At 42.9% G+C, this 17,515-nt stretch overlaps 1 protein-coding gene across 1 annotated transcript; it reads right to left on the bottom strand.

Moving 5' to 3' along the window:
* Positions 1 to 9,769: 9,769 nt before the first annotated feature.
* On the bottom strand, positions 9,770 to 16,025 carry NPS (neuropeptide S). Its single transcript, XM_031554528.1, has 2 exons — positions 12,573 to 16,025; positions 9,770 to 10,844 (listed from the first exon to the last, which is right to left on the bottom strand). Exons 1-2 carry the CDS (start codon positions 12,609 to 12,611, stop codon positions 10,632 to 10,634), a joined length of 252 nt encoding a protein of 83 aa, XP_031410388.1. The 5' UTR covers positions 12,612 to 16,025; the 3' UTR covers positions 9,770 to 10,631.
* Between the last annotated feature and the right edge of the window lie 1,490 nt (positions 16,026 to 17,515).

Below are 17,515 nucleotides of genomic sequence, written 5' to 3'. Positions count from 1 at the left end.
TCTGGGCTGCTGGTTGGTGACCCTGCACATAGCAGGGGGTTGAAACTGGATGGTCTTTGAGGTCTTTTTCAACTCAGGGCATTCTATGATTCTGTGAGGCAGCAGCCCTCCAAGGCTTTGCACTTCACTCTCTTTTTACGGCATCTTAGCACCTTGAATGCCCAGCTTGCTTTGGATTATCTCAGAATCACTGAAATAAAAAGGATAAATACTTTTATTAACTTAAATAAGTGCACCAATTTTTTAGAGACAGGAACTTGTGTGCATCGTTAAACTGGGACAACTTGTCCATAAATCACAGTCATTAGCTTTCAGCTTGCTTTGCTGCTCTTTTCTTTTACGGATGACCAGAAACTTCAGTGCAAGAAATTCTGAAACTAAGAAGTACTGGTAAGTGGCAAAACCAAAGAAAGATGTATAGGATGGTTATTTGGAGCTTAGCTTCTTGTTGCACAGAGGGTTCCATGCTGACCTGGGTGCTCAGATGGGTTGTCAGCATGGATCCCAAGTCAGAGGGAGTAAATGGGAGCCTGACAGGCTGGCTTCCTCCCTATGACTGCATCAAGATTGATTGATTCTTCTCAGATTACTTCATTTTTTATGATCTGGAATTTCCAATGGAAAAAGGAAGGTTTCTGGCTAGCCTCTTTGAAACCCCTTTGGGCCTTTGTTTCCTTTCTGGCCTTTCACAGTTCCTGATGAATGCACAATTTTTGCATAGAGTGCAAATGTTTGGCATCAAATTTCCCTGCAAAACCCCCCTAGGATGCACATTTCATTAAATTATTCCTTTCTCAACTTAGAAGACACTGTAAATATTTTTCAGTGAGCCAGTGATTGATGTCTCAATCATGTCTGAATTTGCATCCACCTTGGTGATCTTTCCCTGTGAATATTCCTATGAGCTGGCTGAATGATCAGAAAATTAAGCACCGCAGCCAGGAGTGCTGAGGGAAACACATTTTATGTCAATTGCCCAAATACTCCTGCATGGTTTGGTAGCCACAGTCCCAGGCTGAGGACCAGCAGTGGTCCTCACCCCCAGCAGTCTGCCATCAGCCAGCAATGCTAAACCAACTCCAAAAACATGGGAGCAGACAGTTCACAAGAAGGCAGAAACGATGATGTGGATGTAAACAGAGCTGGAGTTCCAACTGTGATTCATGCCTTGTATTCAGGAATCTTTCACTGGCACGTATTAATTCAAAGGCTGATTAGTATTATTTTTTTAATAGTGTTCTTAGGGTGAACTTTTTGAAGTAGGAAGTTGTAACAGATCCAATAGGTGTTTACTTTGATCTGTGCGTTGAAAAAGCTGGCACCACAATGGAAAATATTTTGTATTTAGAGCCTACCTTCTCATGGAGCCCACCTTGTCAGACACCCACGTAGTAACACAATGAGCTCTGTCTGGCATTCTAAAGGGTTTTCTGTAGGAATACAAGGAGATACAGCAGCTTGCAGCAACGGGATAGTTACAGAACTTAGCAAATCTCTTTGAAATACCTTCCGACACCTTCTGCCAAGCCCCTGCTAGACCCTGCCAAGTCTGAGCCAGTTCCCATTCCCCAAACCCAGCACTGTGATGGGGTAATGGTGATACGCCAGGGTAAGTTTAGGATGGATATCAGGAAAAACTTCTTTACAGAAAGGGTTGTCAAGCACTGGAATGGGCTGCACAGGGAGGTGGTTGAGTCACCATCCCTGGATGTGTTCAACAGCCATTTGGATGTGGTGCTCAGGGACATGATTTAGTGGAGGGCTGTTAGAGTTAGGGGAGCATGGTTACATTGTGGTTGGACGCAGTGATCTTTAAAATCGTTTCCAACCTGAGCAATTCTATGATTCTAACAATGCTGCTGAGATGTTTGCATAATCACAGACCTTTCCTCAACACCAGAAAGTCCCAGGGGCCTTTTTTTAAACTGTATTTACCACAGTGCTGGCACAGAGCAGTGCAGTTCTTGCTGCCCTTCAGTGCCCGCTGGCACTGCTGCTACAACATACTGGTTCCCTCCCCAAAATGCTGCCCACCTGCAGAAGTTGAGGCCCATTTCACAGAATCACAGAATGGCCAGGGTTGGAAGGGACCTCAAGGATCATGAATCTCCAACCCATTGCCACATGCAGGGCCACCAACCTCCACATTTCATAGCAGCCCAGGCTGCCCAAGGCCCCATCCTACGTGGCCTTGAACACCTCCAGGGATGGATGGGGCATCCACAGCCTCTCTGGGCAGCTGTTACTCCCTCTGTAAAGAATTTCCCCCTGACATCCAACCTAAATCTTCCCTCCCTAATTTCAATCCTCCTCCACAGCCCTTCGCTGCACTTCAGCCCCTCTGGTGGCTCTGTTGACGTTAGAGGGCAGTCTCCCATTTTGCTGCTTCCTCAGACGTATTTAAAATCGTGCTCATGCTAACGCGCCGAACTGAAGCACTTTGGCAGGCTGGGGGTGAGGGGAGAAACGCGTTCTAAACAAAACGATGCCATTTTCATTTAAAAACTACAATTCTGCAAGTATATTCTTTTAAATACCACATTTGCATGATCTTTGTATAGCTAGGAGGCTGCACACTTCAGAAAATGTAATGCACGTGAGCTGCTTCCCATTGCAGCAGCTATCTCCGAGGACAGTGATTTCCCAGCAGGAGCTGGAGTGCAGGAATATGCTCCATGGCATCACCGGGCACGAGCCTAGAGGGGGGAAGGGTCTCCTCTGTGCCTAAGTTTGGGAATGGATAGCTCTAAAATCCTATGCTCTTTTAAATTCACTTCAAGGAGCAGTCTGAAATCAAAGGCAAGCCAAAAAAAAAAAAGTCAAAGACCAAAAGTCGCTATAAAATTCGTAGGAAATGTATTTCTGAATCAGAGACTAAGAAATGTCTCAGAGTCATAAAGCCATAAAGCATCGATAATGCCATTCCAACATTCAAAGCTATAATATTCATATATCAAAGCCGTGGTGCCGTTAGCTTCCAACTCTTTTAGGATGGCATTCATCTTTATGACAAAAATAATTACGGAATGCTAACCTGCAGCGACTTCAGACTTTCGCAAGAAATCAATGCCACATCTTCCCTCTCCAGCCCCACCCAATTACAAAAATGAACCCTGTGAACACGAAAATGAAGAAAGGGCAGAATATCCATTACATCACAGGCTTTTATCTCTTTGATAACTTTTTTTTTTTTTTTTTTTAAATTTTTGGCTTGAGCGAGTACGATTGAAAAGAAAGAAAATCTGAAATTGCTCATGGATCCAAGTGGAGCCTGACCTCAAGGACAAGTTTGTATCTTCTGGATGTACAACGCATGTGCCTGCCCATGGAGATGTAGGGGGTGATGGGAGCTGGCTGTAGGAGGGGGTGGGTTGGCCCCATTTATTGCTGCAGGACCCCACGCCGGGCTCTGCTCCGCCAGCTTCTGCCTCCGCCGCTCCGCAGCTGAGAAATATTCACAGAAAGAGAACAATCTCTTCACTCTCCCCCACTGACATGTGAAAGTCATTGCTTATTTATGGGAAAATTGAACCATTTCCTGAAGGTCAAGAATTTTAGAAGTAACTCTCAGAAATAAAGAGTTTTTCATGCACTCCAAGCCAGATCCCTGGAGAGCGGCAGTGTTTGCTGTTTTTCGCCAGTGATGTTTTGTTAGTCATGAACAAATGCTTACCTTGCTGTTGTTTCCGACCATTGCAGTATTTAACAAGGCATTGCGAGAAATATAAAACTGTACTGGGGTCATTCCAAATAAACCCAAAGGAGTGACACAAAGGTTCTGAAATATCACTTGCTACGACCGCTAGTAAAAGCCCTCTGTGCTTCCTTATGGCAAATATAACCATCTTCAGCCATGAGACCCTTAAAACAGCATTCTTTAAAGAAGATTTGGCACGCTCACCTACCATACGAAATATTTTACATTTTGAATATGCCTTCTCAAAATATCTACATCTGTGTATAAAACTCTGCTTTTTCATTTTAAGGACTTTGTGCCTATGACGGCTATTGACGAAGCCGAGAGATGCAGAGTATGAATGCCAAAGATGCAGGGTGTGCCAAAACACCTGACTTCATCTTGAGAACACGCTGATGATAAATGTTACTCATTTCCTTAACACAAGTATGTAAATGGCACCTTAATTGTTGTTCCTGAGGAGCAATTTGTAAAGTTCATATGCCTGAATATGCCAGTTGACACAGCGCTTCACATGCAAAAGGGCAAACTGTCTTACCTGGCTGTCACTGAGCAAACCTGGCCATGCTGCACTGCTGCCATGCACTGGGAAGAACGTGCTGTGTGAAGGCAGCACTGCGTGTCAAAGGCAATGGGACAGTGGCAGAAGTTTGGAGAAGGATTAGGACAAGAGGGAATGGCTTCAAGTTGCACAAGAGGGGGGCTCAGGTTGGACATTAGGAACAATTTCTCCTCAGAAAGAGCAGTGATGCACTGGCACAGGCTGCCCAGGGAGGTGGTGGGGTCAGCATCCCTGGATCTGTTCAGAGCTGGGGGGATGTGGCACTGAGGAATGTGGGCAATGGGAATGGTGGGGTTGGACTTGGGGATCTGAGAGGTCATTTCCAGCCTGAACAACTCTATGACGCTATGAATTGCTAGCTTGATACAGAAATAGAGAAGCTGGTTGGGTTTTTTGCTCGGTACGTCTCCTTGAAATGGGGACTGTGCCCTGGCAGTGATGTGCCCACTGACAGAAGAGCCCAGCTGTATCATCACATGCTATTTGTACACAGGGAAGGAAAATATAATCATCATCCCACCTTCCCAAGAAGGAAAAGAACTTTTTTTTTTTTGTTGTTTCTATGTATCTTTTTATACGCCAATTGCATCAATTCCACCCACACAGGTCATTTGTCTTCTTTCATTTAAGGTTGTTTAAAGTAATCAACAGGATCTCCATGCGTCAGTTAGCATACTTCATTACGTTCTGCAATCAGGATTTGGCCTTAAATTGCTCCGTGAGCTCCTCCAGTCAATTTTCCTGCGTTGCCTGAAGTGGCTATAAGGAACCTCATTAATAAATGGACATGGTTAGATCACATAGCCAAAGGTAATCAAAGATAAGAGAGAATACAAATAGCGAATCAAGGAAAGTTTGTGCACTCCAAACTGTGCTATTTCATTTAAAGGTATAGAAATACAGTACTTGTCATTCTGCTGCTCATCTGGAGGGCAGAGCAGGGCAGTGGGGCCCAGTTTGGATACCTACATTTGAGACTGAGCCAACGCAGAGCACCCGAGCAGCTCATCCCCTTGACTTCCACAATGCTGCTTTGCACTGGGCGCACTCCAGCCAGCACCAATTGCTGCCTAATTAAGTGAATGACTTAGCATCCTTCCCAGTGTGCCCCGGTGTCTGGTGCAACAAGAATTTTGCCATATGTTGTGTGTGAAAATGAATGCAGAACTGAGAAACGTGAAATGAAGTGGCATTTCACGGGACGCACTTTGCTAGGCATCACCGAACAGCAAAAAAATACACTTGTGACTGTGCTGCTCCCATCACACAGGAAGCTAACAAGATACACATTGCCAGCAGGAAGGAATAATTTGCAGAGCTGGCTAAAACTAAAAAGCAAAAAGACCAGCAGAGTCAAATACGTCCCTTGTCATAGCACTGGGAAACCAAGAGGCACCTCTGGCTGAGAAGCCTTTTACAGAGCAGATTCTCTTATCCAAAACATGCAGAAGTGTAGCAAAAGCCTTTGTGACTTCAAACTGAGAGCATCTGATATCTTTAACACATTTCTGCAAACTGGGGACTCTTACCACAAATACCATGATTTTCTTGAAGTCATTTAAGAAGGGCTTCAAGAAAATCATTAGCAGAAACACTGGGACCCAATTCAAAATTAAGACAGCTAAATTTATGGCCAGAGAGTAAATGTCTAAACGTGAATTGAGTGCTTCTCCCACCAGCCAGCTGGGCTCTGCTCGGCATGCCCAATGCACTGATGGATGCTCAAAAGAAGCACACAGTGCTGGGAAAGGCCTCAAATGCTGCTGTTGTGCGAAGCCCTGCTGCAGGCTAAGAGCCCCATCACAGCAGGTTCACACTGAAAGGTTCACTGCTCCAGGCTTTCATTCGCTGCAAACATATTCAGAAACGGCACTGCAGAGGATTATCAATGAAGTCATCACCAAGGGGGAATGAATACTACTAAAATGGGACATTTTTCTCCGAAATTCTCATTTTTAGTCTGCATAACTACAAAATATACGTATTTGAGTCCCGTTTTCCCTTTCATTTACTTTGTGATATTACTTGAAGACAAATGAAACTCCAAAACACACACACACAACCATCGCCCACTTGCTAAAAGGAAAAGGAGAGGATGGAAATCACTGCAATAGCGTTCACTCTTACATCTTTGTGTTTAGAAATAAATTTGCACACACGTTCTTCTATACCTTGGCTCCACACGAGTGCCACGCTGCTAATTAAGGTGTGCTGGGTGCTAATGAAAATAAGGAGCCAGGCACAGTGCCCAGCGTTTGGCCGTGGTTTTGAAATGCTGGCAATGCCAAGGTCCCCAGATTGAGATATGGTGGGCTAAGGCAGACAGGAAGCACAAGCCACCAAAATCAAGGAGAAGAAAACTCTATTAGAGCACACAGCTCCTGTGAGGTGTTGCCATAGAGACTCACCGGGTGAACACAAATACTCTTACTGTTAATACGCCAAACGTCTGATCCAAAGCCCACTGAAGACTCTCAGTAGCTTTCTGTTGACTTCAAGGAGTTGAGGATGATGTCTCAAGAGCAGCACTCGATAGCTCATTTCTTATCTTATCGAGCCCTTTTATGTCCTCTGGAAGGTTCATGCTGAAGACGTTCAGAAGCTAGGTCTCAGTCGATTGAGCTTTTAAGATATGTTTAATTTTAAGCTTAATCAACTCAATGACTTCAAATCCAGTAGGGTATTAGGAAAAAAAAAAAAAAAAGAAGTCTTTCAATCACCACACAGGCAGAAAAATTCCCCCTGACTCTAAGCATCTTATGAAGCCAAACAGCAAAGTGAACAGCCTGATTATAGCTCTGCCATTTCTTCAGTCAACATGCTTTGGTTTGACTTGGATCACCAACCACCAGGTCAGGACAGAACAAAGAGCCCACCTCGTCCTGTTAAAAATGTACTGTTTTTCTCCTAAATATAAATTTAAATATAGTGAGTTCATCTGTCAAACTAATGAAAAAGCCCATCTTTGACGTTTTTTTCATCTTTTTCCAAACTCTTTAAACACTTAGGCAGACAGCTCATCAATGACATATTGCATAAACGCTTTGCTGTTAGAAGTATTTTTTCATGACAAATCTTTAAAGTGTCAGAATATCTGATAAGTTAAGTTTTTATTTTCTTTATATGACAAATGCTTAATAGTTGTCTTACAGTCTTTCTGCACTATGATTTTTATCTGCATTTTATTACAGTAATAACAACATCTAATATACTCTCTCATCTCCGTCTCATTCTTTGTTAAGGTCAAAACTATATCCAGGCCTAAAGCAACAAGACAGTTCTTCTTTCCAGTATTTTAAGGCAATAAATTATCATCTACAGGCAAATAATAGCAAATTAGGAAATCTAAATGGGATATATGTACTTTAATATACGCTTGGTAATCAGAAAGCCAAGTATTGGGATGTCATTACAACATCTAATTTTCAATCTCGCAAGGAAATTAGATGCCATTACATCAGGTAATCTAAATGCCTTTCTTGCCAATAATCTGTGAAGAAGAATAAATGTTAATTCCTCCTTCGGTCTTCAGATAGATTTTACACCTTCAGATTTTATTGGATCTACTCTGTTCATTTTCACCCTGTGGAGAACATTGGCCACCTTGTTCAAAGGCACAGATCACTTGTAGGAGGCAGAGGAGCAGTGGCCAATGTGCACAGCTGTCTGTCTGTCTGACCCATGGTCATCCCCACTGCTCCACACCAGGGCGTTGTGAAATCAATTTAGTTCATTAGCAAGACCCAGGCTGGGTACAGAGCAGCCCTGTGCCAGCCCTTGAGGTGCCCATGCCTCTCTTCTCCCCACTTCCAGGATGCACACTGAAAATACGAACATTGTGCATAGTAGCATTGCAATTAGAGCTCTATGGGCACAACTAGGATGTTGCAAGGAACTTAGATGTTATTACACCAGGTCATCTAATTGTTCAAGTCTCCCATTAGTGGACGCTTATGTCCAAGGCCTCAAAACATTAGAACAAAGCAGGGTAAAACTCCCTCTGACCAGTTAGCAATGCTATGTTTCAGCTGGAGAACTGGAAGAGAAATGAAGCGGCTCACCTGAGGTCCCAGCTATCAATGCCTGTGATGGAGTGAAGCATTCCAACTCCTCAGCCTGGCACTCAGTCCTAAACATAGCATCATTCTGCCTGCCCTCTGGTCTGCTCTGTGCTTTCTCTTAGTTTAGCAAAGAAAAAAGTAAAAAATGTCAACAAAATGCCTTTGCAGAGTAATGACAGAGATCACTGAGGTCTCTCTTGTTTCTTACAACATGAAACCACCTTTAAAGTTCAGATGGGAGTTTAGCATTTTGTGCTGAAGGCAGCACCAGTGCTGGGTGAGGTGAGAGTAGACCACTAAGAGCAGAACTGCTGTTACAGGGCAGCAGGAGAATCCACATTTTTGAGCACCCTCTGCTCAAAGGCAATCACAAAACACTACATAGGTTGGTTGCAGACCTGCACAAAAAAAGTAAGTTGATTTTCAGAGCTGGCTGCATGTATGGCTGTGGAGCATCACAGACAACCAAGTTTATCACACATTACCAAGGCAGGAACATACTTTGTTATGTAGAAACAAAGTTTACTCTAATGGATGTGAAAGCCCAACAGAAAGCTAAATCTGGAATTTTTTATTATTATCTTCTTTCCCCCGGAAAAAGAAGCCAGGTGGTGTTGGGAGCTGCAGGGCCAGAGCCCCTGGTGTCTGCACTGCAGCAGGACCGTGCTGCTGAGTGCAGGCACACACAGATGTAGGGCACACTCCTAACATCTGCACAAGGGAATAATTCCACCTCAGTAACCTCTTTTCCTTAATTAAAAGGCCCTGAAGTAGTGCTGGGCAGGGAAGCACCTCTCCTCTTGGCACCTACTTGTCATAGGCCAGGATACCCACCTCACCTTCATGTTCACGCTGCCAAAGACATTGCCACACTGCTTCCCAGGCTGTGAGAGCAGGAGTTCACACCAGCACGGCATTTGCAGCCTCTGAAATCACAGCAGCCAGCATGGGAGAGGGCAAAAGGAGTCAAAGTGCTTAAGCAGGTTGTAACCGTGTGAGGCTTCACTACGTCAGTACAGATATGGGCAGAGAGGAGTGGTTTTAAACTAGAAGAGGGGAGATTTAGGTGAGATGTGAGGAGGAATTCCTTTATTCAAAGGGCAACAGGGTGCTGACACTGCTGCCTAGAGCTGTGGGTGCCCACCCCTGGATGTGTCCATGGCCATGGATGGATGGGCCGTGGGCAGCCTGAGCTGGGGAGGCACCCAGCCCACAGCAGGGTGTGGGGCTCAGTGAACTCGAAGGTCTCTTCCAACCCAGACATTCTGTGATTCTCTGATTATACAGGTAAGCAACACTTGCACTGCTCCATGCTCAGGTCTCTTTGCTCCACTGGCTCATGGTGCAAAATGCAGCAGCAGAGCTGCTGGCAGTGGCTGATGTGTCACCCAGCCTTATTCTGATGGAACAGCAACCTGATATTTAATAAGGCAATATTAGAAAGGGTCCACATACTTATTTATTATTATTTTAAATTTCAGTTCAAAACGCACTGCACAGATAATTTTCAACGTTTTCAAAGCAAGGTTACAGCCTGGAACATTGCATTTGGAGGAGATAGCCACAAGGGAAACCTCACACAGCAGATGACCATTCCTACACAAAATGCTTACATATTTTCAGACCAAACGAATCTTTTATGAAATTCTTTAGGGAGAATTAAGAAGAGCATTGCTAGTCACTGTGCCACACCTGCAGCCATGAGCAGAAACACAATTCATCAGTGTGTTCCCTCCACAAGTCAATTGGTTGAGGCAATGGGAGCTGCTGGTACCCTGCCTCAGCATGACTTCCCGAGATCAGACACCCAAAGACACTATTTCCCAATAAAGTTATGCCAAATAACAACATTACAAAGAAAGCAGAAGCTGCAAGCAGGACCAGACTCTGTTTCAGCCGTGGCCCTTCACACCTTTCAGAAACGAGAAATTAAACACCCCGTAGATCTGTGCGAAGGCTGTCACAGCAGCTGGCAGCAACGAGAGGGGTTGGGACAGGACAGCTGCCTTTGTGCTAATCAGGAGCCAGCTGATTGAATCTGTAGCTTTACAAAGAAGGGGAATTAACCAAATGAAAACATTCATTTCCATACAAAACTTTATGATACTGTAACTCCAAAAACAAAGCCCGTTCTGAGCGCTTCCATCTGCTCCACTTGGCTTGTGCTCTTTGAAATAAACATCTGTTTACAAGATGAAGACACGGATACGTTTGTCTCTGACAGTTTTACCAGAGAAAAGCATTAAGGTGATTTTAAGCACAAAGTTAGGCATGGGATGCTAAAGCCGAGAGTACGGTTTGGAACACTTGTTTATGATTTTGCTCTTCGAAAGGAAGTTTTTTTAATTCCTGATCCCACACCATTGCGAAAGGACCGTTTGTTGAAAGGCATCTCCAGGAGGGGAGGCTTTAGGAGAGCCAGCTCTTCGCTCCTGCCCACCTTGGCTAAGCAGCTATTCAGCAGCACCAGGCAGTAATCAGATTTTCCATACAGCTGGCAATTCAAATAAAAAGGATTGCTGCTCTGAAGAGAGAAAAAAAGAGAGAGATAAGGGAAGGTAAAATTATGGATTTGTGCGGTTGACAGGGTTTGTTCGGTATGAAAAGCAAAGCAGAAACAGAAAAACAATTTATGCTTAGAATGACAAGTATGAACTGCTATTTGCTAAGGGTTTGTTGTACTCAAAATCAGATTTTTTTCATAGCTTTACAGAACACGTAACTGAGGCATCTCAGGTTTAAAATACTGATACTGCTCAAATGATGCTTACGAAATGAATTGTTTCCTGTGATGCTGACCTGTTGAGACATGCAGCGCGGTTTCCCTAGAGTATCATGCATACTTATTGGCATAAAATGAGATTTTTTTTCAGTTAGCAACGTAACAGCATCTTGTTACCTCTCGTGTGAAGTCACTCAGCTTCAACGACAGAGAAGAGAAAATGAAAATTGCTGTAAAGCAGAAGTCTGAGAAAAGAAGCTTTCTAGCAGTTACTACCAGTTATGGTGGTAGTTACATTTAATAATGACAACGTGGTAATAGGAAGTGTAAAAAGCCTGGATTAAGATCCACGTAGGTTTAAGTACAAGTTCCTTTTACCGCACTTCACATCATAAAATGCAAACAGCACAAAAACTTAAACCAGACTTAAATTAACATTGAAATTAAATGGAGATATTTCTTGGCATGTCTCTAGAGGCTGTGAGCATCTTTCATCATGCCATGATTTACACACTTGTTGATGAGCTGCCTGCCAAAAATCTGTGTGCTCTGTGCCATCCCTTTAAACCTCTCAGTACTGCGTTCTTGTTTGGGAGATGGTTGCATGATCAGAAATGAGAGGTGATTCAGCACTGACACAAGTAAAACATACAGAGGAAGCAGGAGATAGATAGATAAAGTCTAACAATAAAATAATCCACTGTAAGAGTAGCCAGTGTTCTACCAGAGACAGATCTCCTTAATGAAAAAGCAGTGATGCACAGCACAGTGCAGGGAACCCAGAAAATCGGAGCTGTGACTTCAAGAGCTACTTCACAGCACTGAAAAAACAAGTCTTTGTCCAAGGCAGGAATACTGGATGTCACTTGAAATAAAACTTCTCGTTCCACATTGGAAAGCCTGTCTGAAATGGTGTATATCCTGTTTGATCAACAACCTGTCATACTGCCTTGGTTGAGAACAGAAGGATTGTTAGCAGTGTTCCCTTCAAATAGCATACTCACTTTGATTTAAGAAAGTTAAACAGTCCATAATACCAAAGGGTGTTACCGGTTCTATAGAATAATTTTCCCAACTTGGTGTTTCTCCTTTACCTGCACATATTAATAGCAGTGACTAACAAACTTACTGGTTTATAATTTACCTTTCAACAAATGAAATGAACACACATCTGTTATTCTACCTACTGGATGTCAACGAGGAACTGAAATGAAATGGGGGGAGACTGATGATTCCCTCTTATCTGCATGATATTTCAACACTGGCAAAAGTTCTTCACACGCAACATCCAATATGCAGCAGATTTCCTACATGATAATCTTATAGGATTGCAGATTTTATGTGTAGCTAAAGCAAAAACAAGCTCCGTTCCAGATAATATTATCCAGATATTATTAGATAGTACTTACTCAGTAGCCTCAATAGAAGTTCCTTTCATTTAATTGAAAAAACAAACCAACCAACAACAACAACAGATACATAAAATAAATGAAACATCTGATCTTCCAGTAACCAGGGAGCATGACTTACCATGGAAGGGCCAACTGGGTAACCCGAGCACACAAACATCGCTGAGATCCAAAGGATGTAAAGAAGGTTTAACCTGCATAGACTTCAAAGACAAATTACGGCCAGTTAAAATGTGGAACAAAAATCAAGCGAAGCTCTATGCGTATGTTTAAACACAAAAACAGTATATCTTCTCCAAATAGCAATTACATTGCTGCATCTTTACCTGATCATTTTTTGCTCAGGAGTGTGTATGTATGTACGTGCAGTCATACCACCCAGTTCCTCACATATCCTTTCAGTTCTTTCTTAGATGACCATTTTATACCACAGTTCAGGAGTGAAAATGTCATCAAAGCTGATTTTATTGTGACTAATTGGTTCTTGTTTGGCCTTTTCTTCTTGTTAAATGGGAAAATGGCAAGAACGCACATTCAGCTGCCATTATGAAAGTACCAATTGATTTCGTTTAAAGTGTTCCATGGAAATGTCTTTCAAGTGGGTTTACTGTTAAGTCTGTATCATCATAGCAAATGTAGTCAAAGGTCTAAAGATTTCAAAAATACACTTGAAGTGTTTTACCTCCTCCAATACATCATTTTTAAAGCCTGTCTGCCAGGGAAAGTAAGTAAAAGTGCATTTTAAGTAAAAATATTCTTCAAAGAAATTTGTTATAATCAAAGAAGATACAATCCTAGCACAATACATTACAAAATACGTAGCTTTCTTTTCCTTTTTCTACATGCTTAGCTCTTAATTTTTCCTCTTAGCAGATTTTAAATGTTCTTACAACTGAAGTTCTTAGGACACTATTTTCTTCTATTCAGACAGATGTCAAGTTTAGGTCAAGTTTATCCAATAAAGTCTTCTGTAGGATTAATAAATTCCACTGATTTACATCAAAACATTATTTATTGTGTAAGAGCATTGTTTTTTACTGCTACAAAATTAAGGGCAGTGCAGCATTTGTTGGTTCAGTTCTACAGAGTGCCGTGACAGCAGTATGGGCTCTGCAAGTTCCTTCAATGTTAAACCACACCACTGAGGCAACGCCGAAAAAAATTAAATTATTTTCTTTTCCCTTAGAATGAAAACACTAGAAATCTTTTTTTTGACATTCATGCAGTGGTAGAGAGGTGCCAGCCAGTGACTCAGCGGCCTCCAATGCTGCATTCCTTTTGGTGTATACACTGAAAAATCAATGTACAAGGGCTCCAGATGGGAACTCTGCAAGAGCCTCTGGGGAGACTGAAGCTTTTATAAATTATGGCACCTTTACCTCGAACATTCAGTTTCCTGATGTAGTTGCATTTAATTCTAGGAAGTGCAGAGTAATGAAGTCTACAGCTAAAGCTGGAGGAAACATTGAAGAGCCTCTAACACTTCTTATAGGAAAAATCATAATTTGTTTGAAGGTTGTGTTGCAATTTATTTTCATGATACTGTACATAGCAGTACTAATCATACCAGTGCTTGATATAATCCCCTAATTCTTACCTTTTAAAAAAGTGTTTACCAGTGCTCAAAAGTACTTCAGTGTATTCCTAAAGACTCTTCCTGACCAACAGAACCACAGAGGTATAAGATGAATTTGGCTCGATTTAAACACCATAGTAAGCAAACCATTTATCAAAACCATCTGGAGAACATTTGACTATTTGCACATTCACTATGTGTTCTCTTATTCACCAAGAAAATCCTTTCATTTGAATTGAACATTCAGTGCAACTCGTACAGGACCTCCAACTCCAACTGATAAGCGGATTAGCCCATGTTCCTGCTGCAAAGAAAAGCTCTCCGGGTTGGATTCCGTTAGAGCAAAGCGTAGCATCCGCTTTCATTGAATCTGCATTGATCTAACTCAATTTTAATACAAAATTAGCCTTCTCACAACACTGTCATGAAAAGGAGGAACAAGAATAGCTTGTGATTAATGCTTAGGATTTCTAGGTTCAGCGTGGAGCTGTACCTCAGGTATCGCTGGGTAATCCTTGGTGCATTATTGAGTTTGTACCCTCTATGCCCACCTTTATCACATATCTATAAAACAGTGGGTTTGGTCACATTTCTAGTTGATGGGCTTTGGACATGAGGTCCATAGGCTCCTTCAGCAAAAGGACAACCGAGTGGGGCAATCCAGCAGCTCCCAAGTGCTCCCAAGGAGGCTGCGCTGTGGTTCCTGGGGCACAGCTACAGGTTACTGAGATTTCAGACAGTGGAGGAAGACTGTTCTTGTGTGAACTGCTGAAGGAAGGAGAAAAAAACCCTAAAAAACAGCAATCAAATATGCTCATTAAGGGTGTTTCACATACAGGGTGGGAAAGATGCTCACAGGGCAGCAAATCTCCTTCGCAAAACAAATCAATCACATCTGAGCTGAGAAGGAGGAAGAAATCTATGGTTAACCTGAGGATTTGTAAGTATTTATTTATTTATTTATTTGTGCCCATATGATAAATGCTCACAATAAGAAACTCTTTTAGCAAAATTCCTTACGCTGTTTCCTGCTTCTAGTTCTACCTAAAAGTCAGGGAAGTTCACCTGACACCGACTCCTGTCCTTAGGATCTGACTCCCTCATAGGGAAAAGGTAAGTAAAGTTTGTGGTTTTCACCAAAAAAAGTCTCACACTTGCACCTAACTTTGAGTTTATTTTTTCCCCAGGTATTCTGGGTGCAACATAATGCACCACAGCTGTGATTTGCATGCATAAAGCATATGTGGAAATTTAGATATGTTCAAGATAGTCCCACTTCAGGTTTCGATGAATCAGGTTTAACAGAACAAGTGGCAATTGACATTTCCATCTTCCACTTTGTCTGCAAAGCACCCAGCCCGAAGCCTTGTCCCTGGATAAGGTTCACCGATAGATACCATAGGTCGTATGAATCATTAAGAAACATTTTCAGCATCCTCAAAATTTGCATTTTGTGAGAGTAAATTAGCAGCAATAGCTTCTACTTCCTGCAAGGCCAACAACAATCATCTGTTGATCTATTAACAGGATAGTGTATTGCATCTAGTTGTTCTCCTCCTGCTTCTCTCCGAAAAACAGATGAAACACAATGCAAAGCTTCCAGGTAAAGCCGTCGAGCTTACACAATTAATGAGATTAATAGGCCTATAAGAAACTGATATTTCTCTCCTCCATCACAATAATAAATCTGAAGCATTTAAGCTGGCACTTCACGCCTCTGCTAAGGGATCAAAGTAATAAAAGTGAAAGCATACATGGCCCATTAATATAACCCCAAACATTGTAAAACTAGATTAGGTTAGTAGTCTGAATCAGGGCAAGGTGCCAAATCTTCTCATTCCCCTCTAGGATGGCCACAGAGAAACCATAGTATGGCCTTGTTTGAGGAATGTAGCTGGGAAACTGCTCCAAGCTCAAAGCTTCCCTGGCTTTCAAGAGCATCAAAAAGTTGAAGAGCCAGGGTGGTTTGCTTTGAGATCATAGCAAAGTGCAAAATGGAAATTAATGGTACTCACAGACTACAAATATGTTTCTAACTCTGTGATAACAGAAAAACCCAGCAAGGCACAAAGATGGAGGAAAGATAGAGTGCAGAAAGCGGGTTTTGTTCCTTCCTTGGTTATTGCTGGGCTCACACCTTGTGCTGTGTCCCTTGTGGGGATGCAACTGAAGCTATTGCCTGTATCTTGGAGCAGATTTTGTCTATGGAGGCATAGAAGGTTGCCATAGGTCACACTAGGATAATCTGGGCAGCTGCCCACTGTGTTCCTAACCCCTTTAAATCTGGTTGTGTCACCGAAGCAGCACGTCCCATGCTGACACTGTGTGGGGTAAGACCTGAGAGGCAAGTCCCCATCTCTGCTGGAGCAAACTGCAGAGGGAGAAGCTCCACGTTGAGCCACGGCACTGCAACCCCTGCTTAAAAGATTCACAGCTCCTCTTTAAAACATTATTGTCCATGCAATTCCACGCTGACTAAGCCCATGTTAGCAGCGGGTAAGCAGTGCACCTTGATCTATGAGGAGAAAAATCAAAAAAGCTTTACAGTCCCCAACCCCTCAAGAGTGTTTTGATCTGCTGGCTCTGTGTGGCCAGATACTCACCAGCGAGGTGTGCAGACAGCATGGGGTGATGAACTACATGAGGAGATCATAGAATCATAGAACGGCCTGGGTTGAAAAGGACCTCAAAGGTGATCTAGTTTCAACCCCCCTTCCATGGGCAGGGTTGTCAACCACCAGACCAGGCTGCCCAGAGCCACATCCAGCCTGGTGGAGGATTTATGGGCAAGCAGTGATGGGCACCTCAGGTCCAGGTGGCTGCACAACTTCAGAGAACTTCTGTGCCATCATAGCCAGGCATGTCACTGTCACAGCTAAAGGGATGGAGCTGCTGCCTGATCTCCTGTGCCAGAAGTAGAAATTAGCTTTAAAGTCACATTTTCAATCCTACCTCAGACAGGAACTCTCGGCTGCGTCATCGTCACCATCCTCAGCATTTTAAAGTCTAAATCATCATCTCTATATTTATATTCCTTTTCCTGGTTAAAGTACACAGAGATGACGTGGGCAGAGACAGCATGAGTTTCCTTACCCAGCACTGACGGTCCCATTTCCCAGCACAGGGCAGATCTGACGATGACATCAAATTGTGCAGCGATGCGAAACCTGCGCCAAACGTCACCACCATGGATGGCAGCACATGGCACCTTGCGGGTGATCCGCAAACGTCCCCACCCCATCTCCTGACACCACCACCTTCGTGCTTTTTTATGGGAAATGTCAAGAACAGCGCTTTTGGCAAAAACATCTTTAAGCATGGCAGAAAGTATTTTGGGTTTATAAATCATATTGCGTTTTTTGTCAGCTCCCTTAGCGTGCCTTCAGAAAAAGGATCTGCATGAAGAGCAACAACATGAAAAACAAGCTCTCATTATTCTGAGCGCACCATCGCCAAATGTTGAAGTCGTTTGATAATTTATCTGGAGA

Source organism: Meleagris gallopavo, chromosome 8 (assembly GCF_000146605.3).
Source record: "Meleagris gallopavo isolate NT-WF06-2002-E0010 breed Aviagen turkey brand Nicholas breeding stock chromosome 8, Turkey_5.1, whole genome shotgun sequence".
NCBI classification, from domain to species: Eukaryota; Metazoa; Chordata; class Aves; order Galliformes; family Phasianidae; genus Meleagris; species Meleagris gallopavo.
The sequence above is the reverse complement of the archived record's forward strand: the minus strand, read 5'-3'. Positions and strand labels throughout refer to the sequence as shown.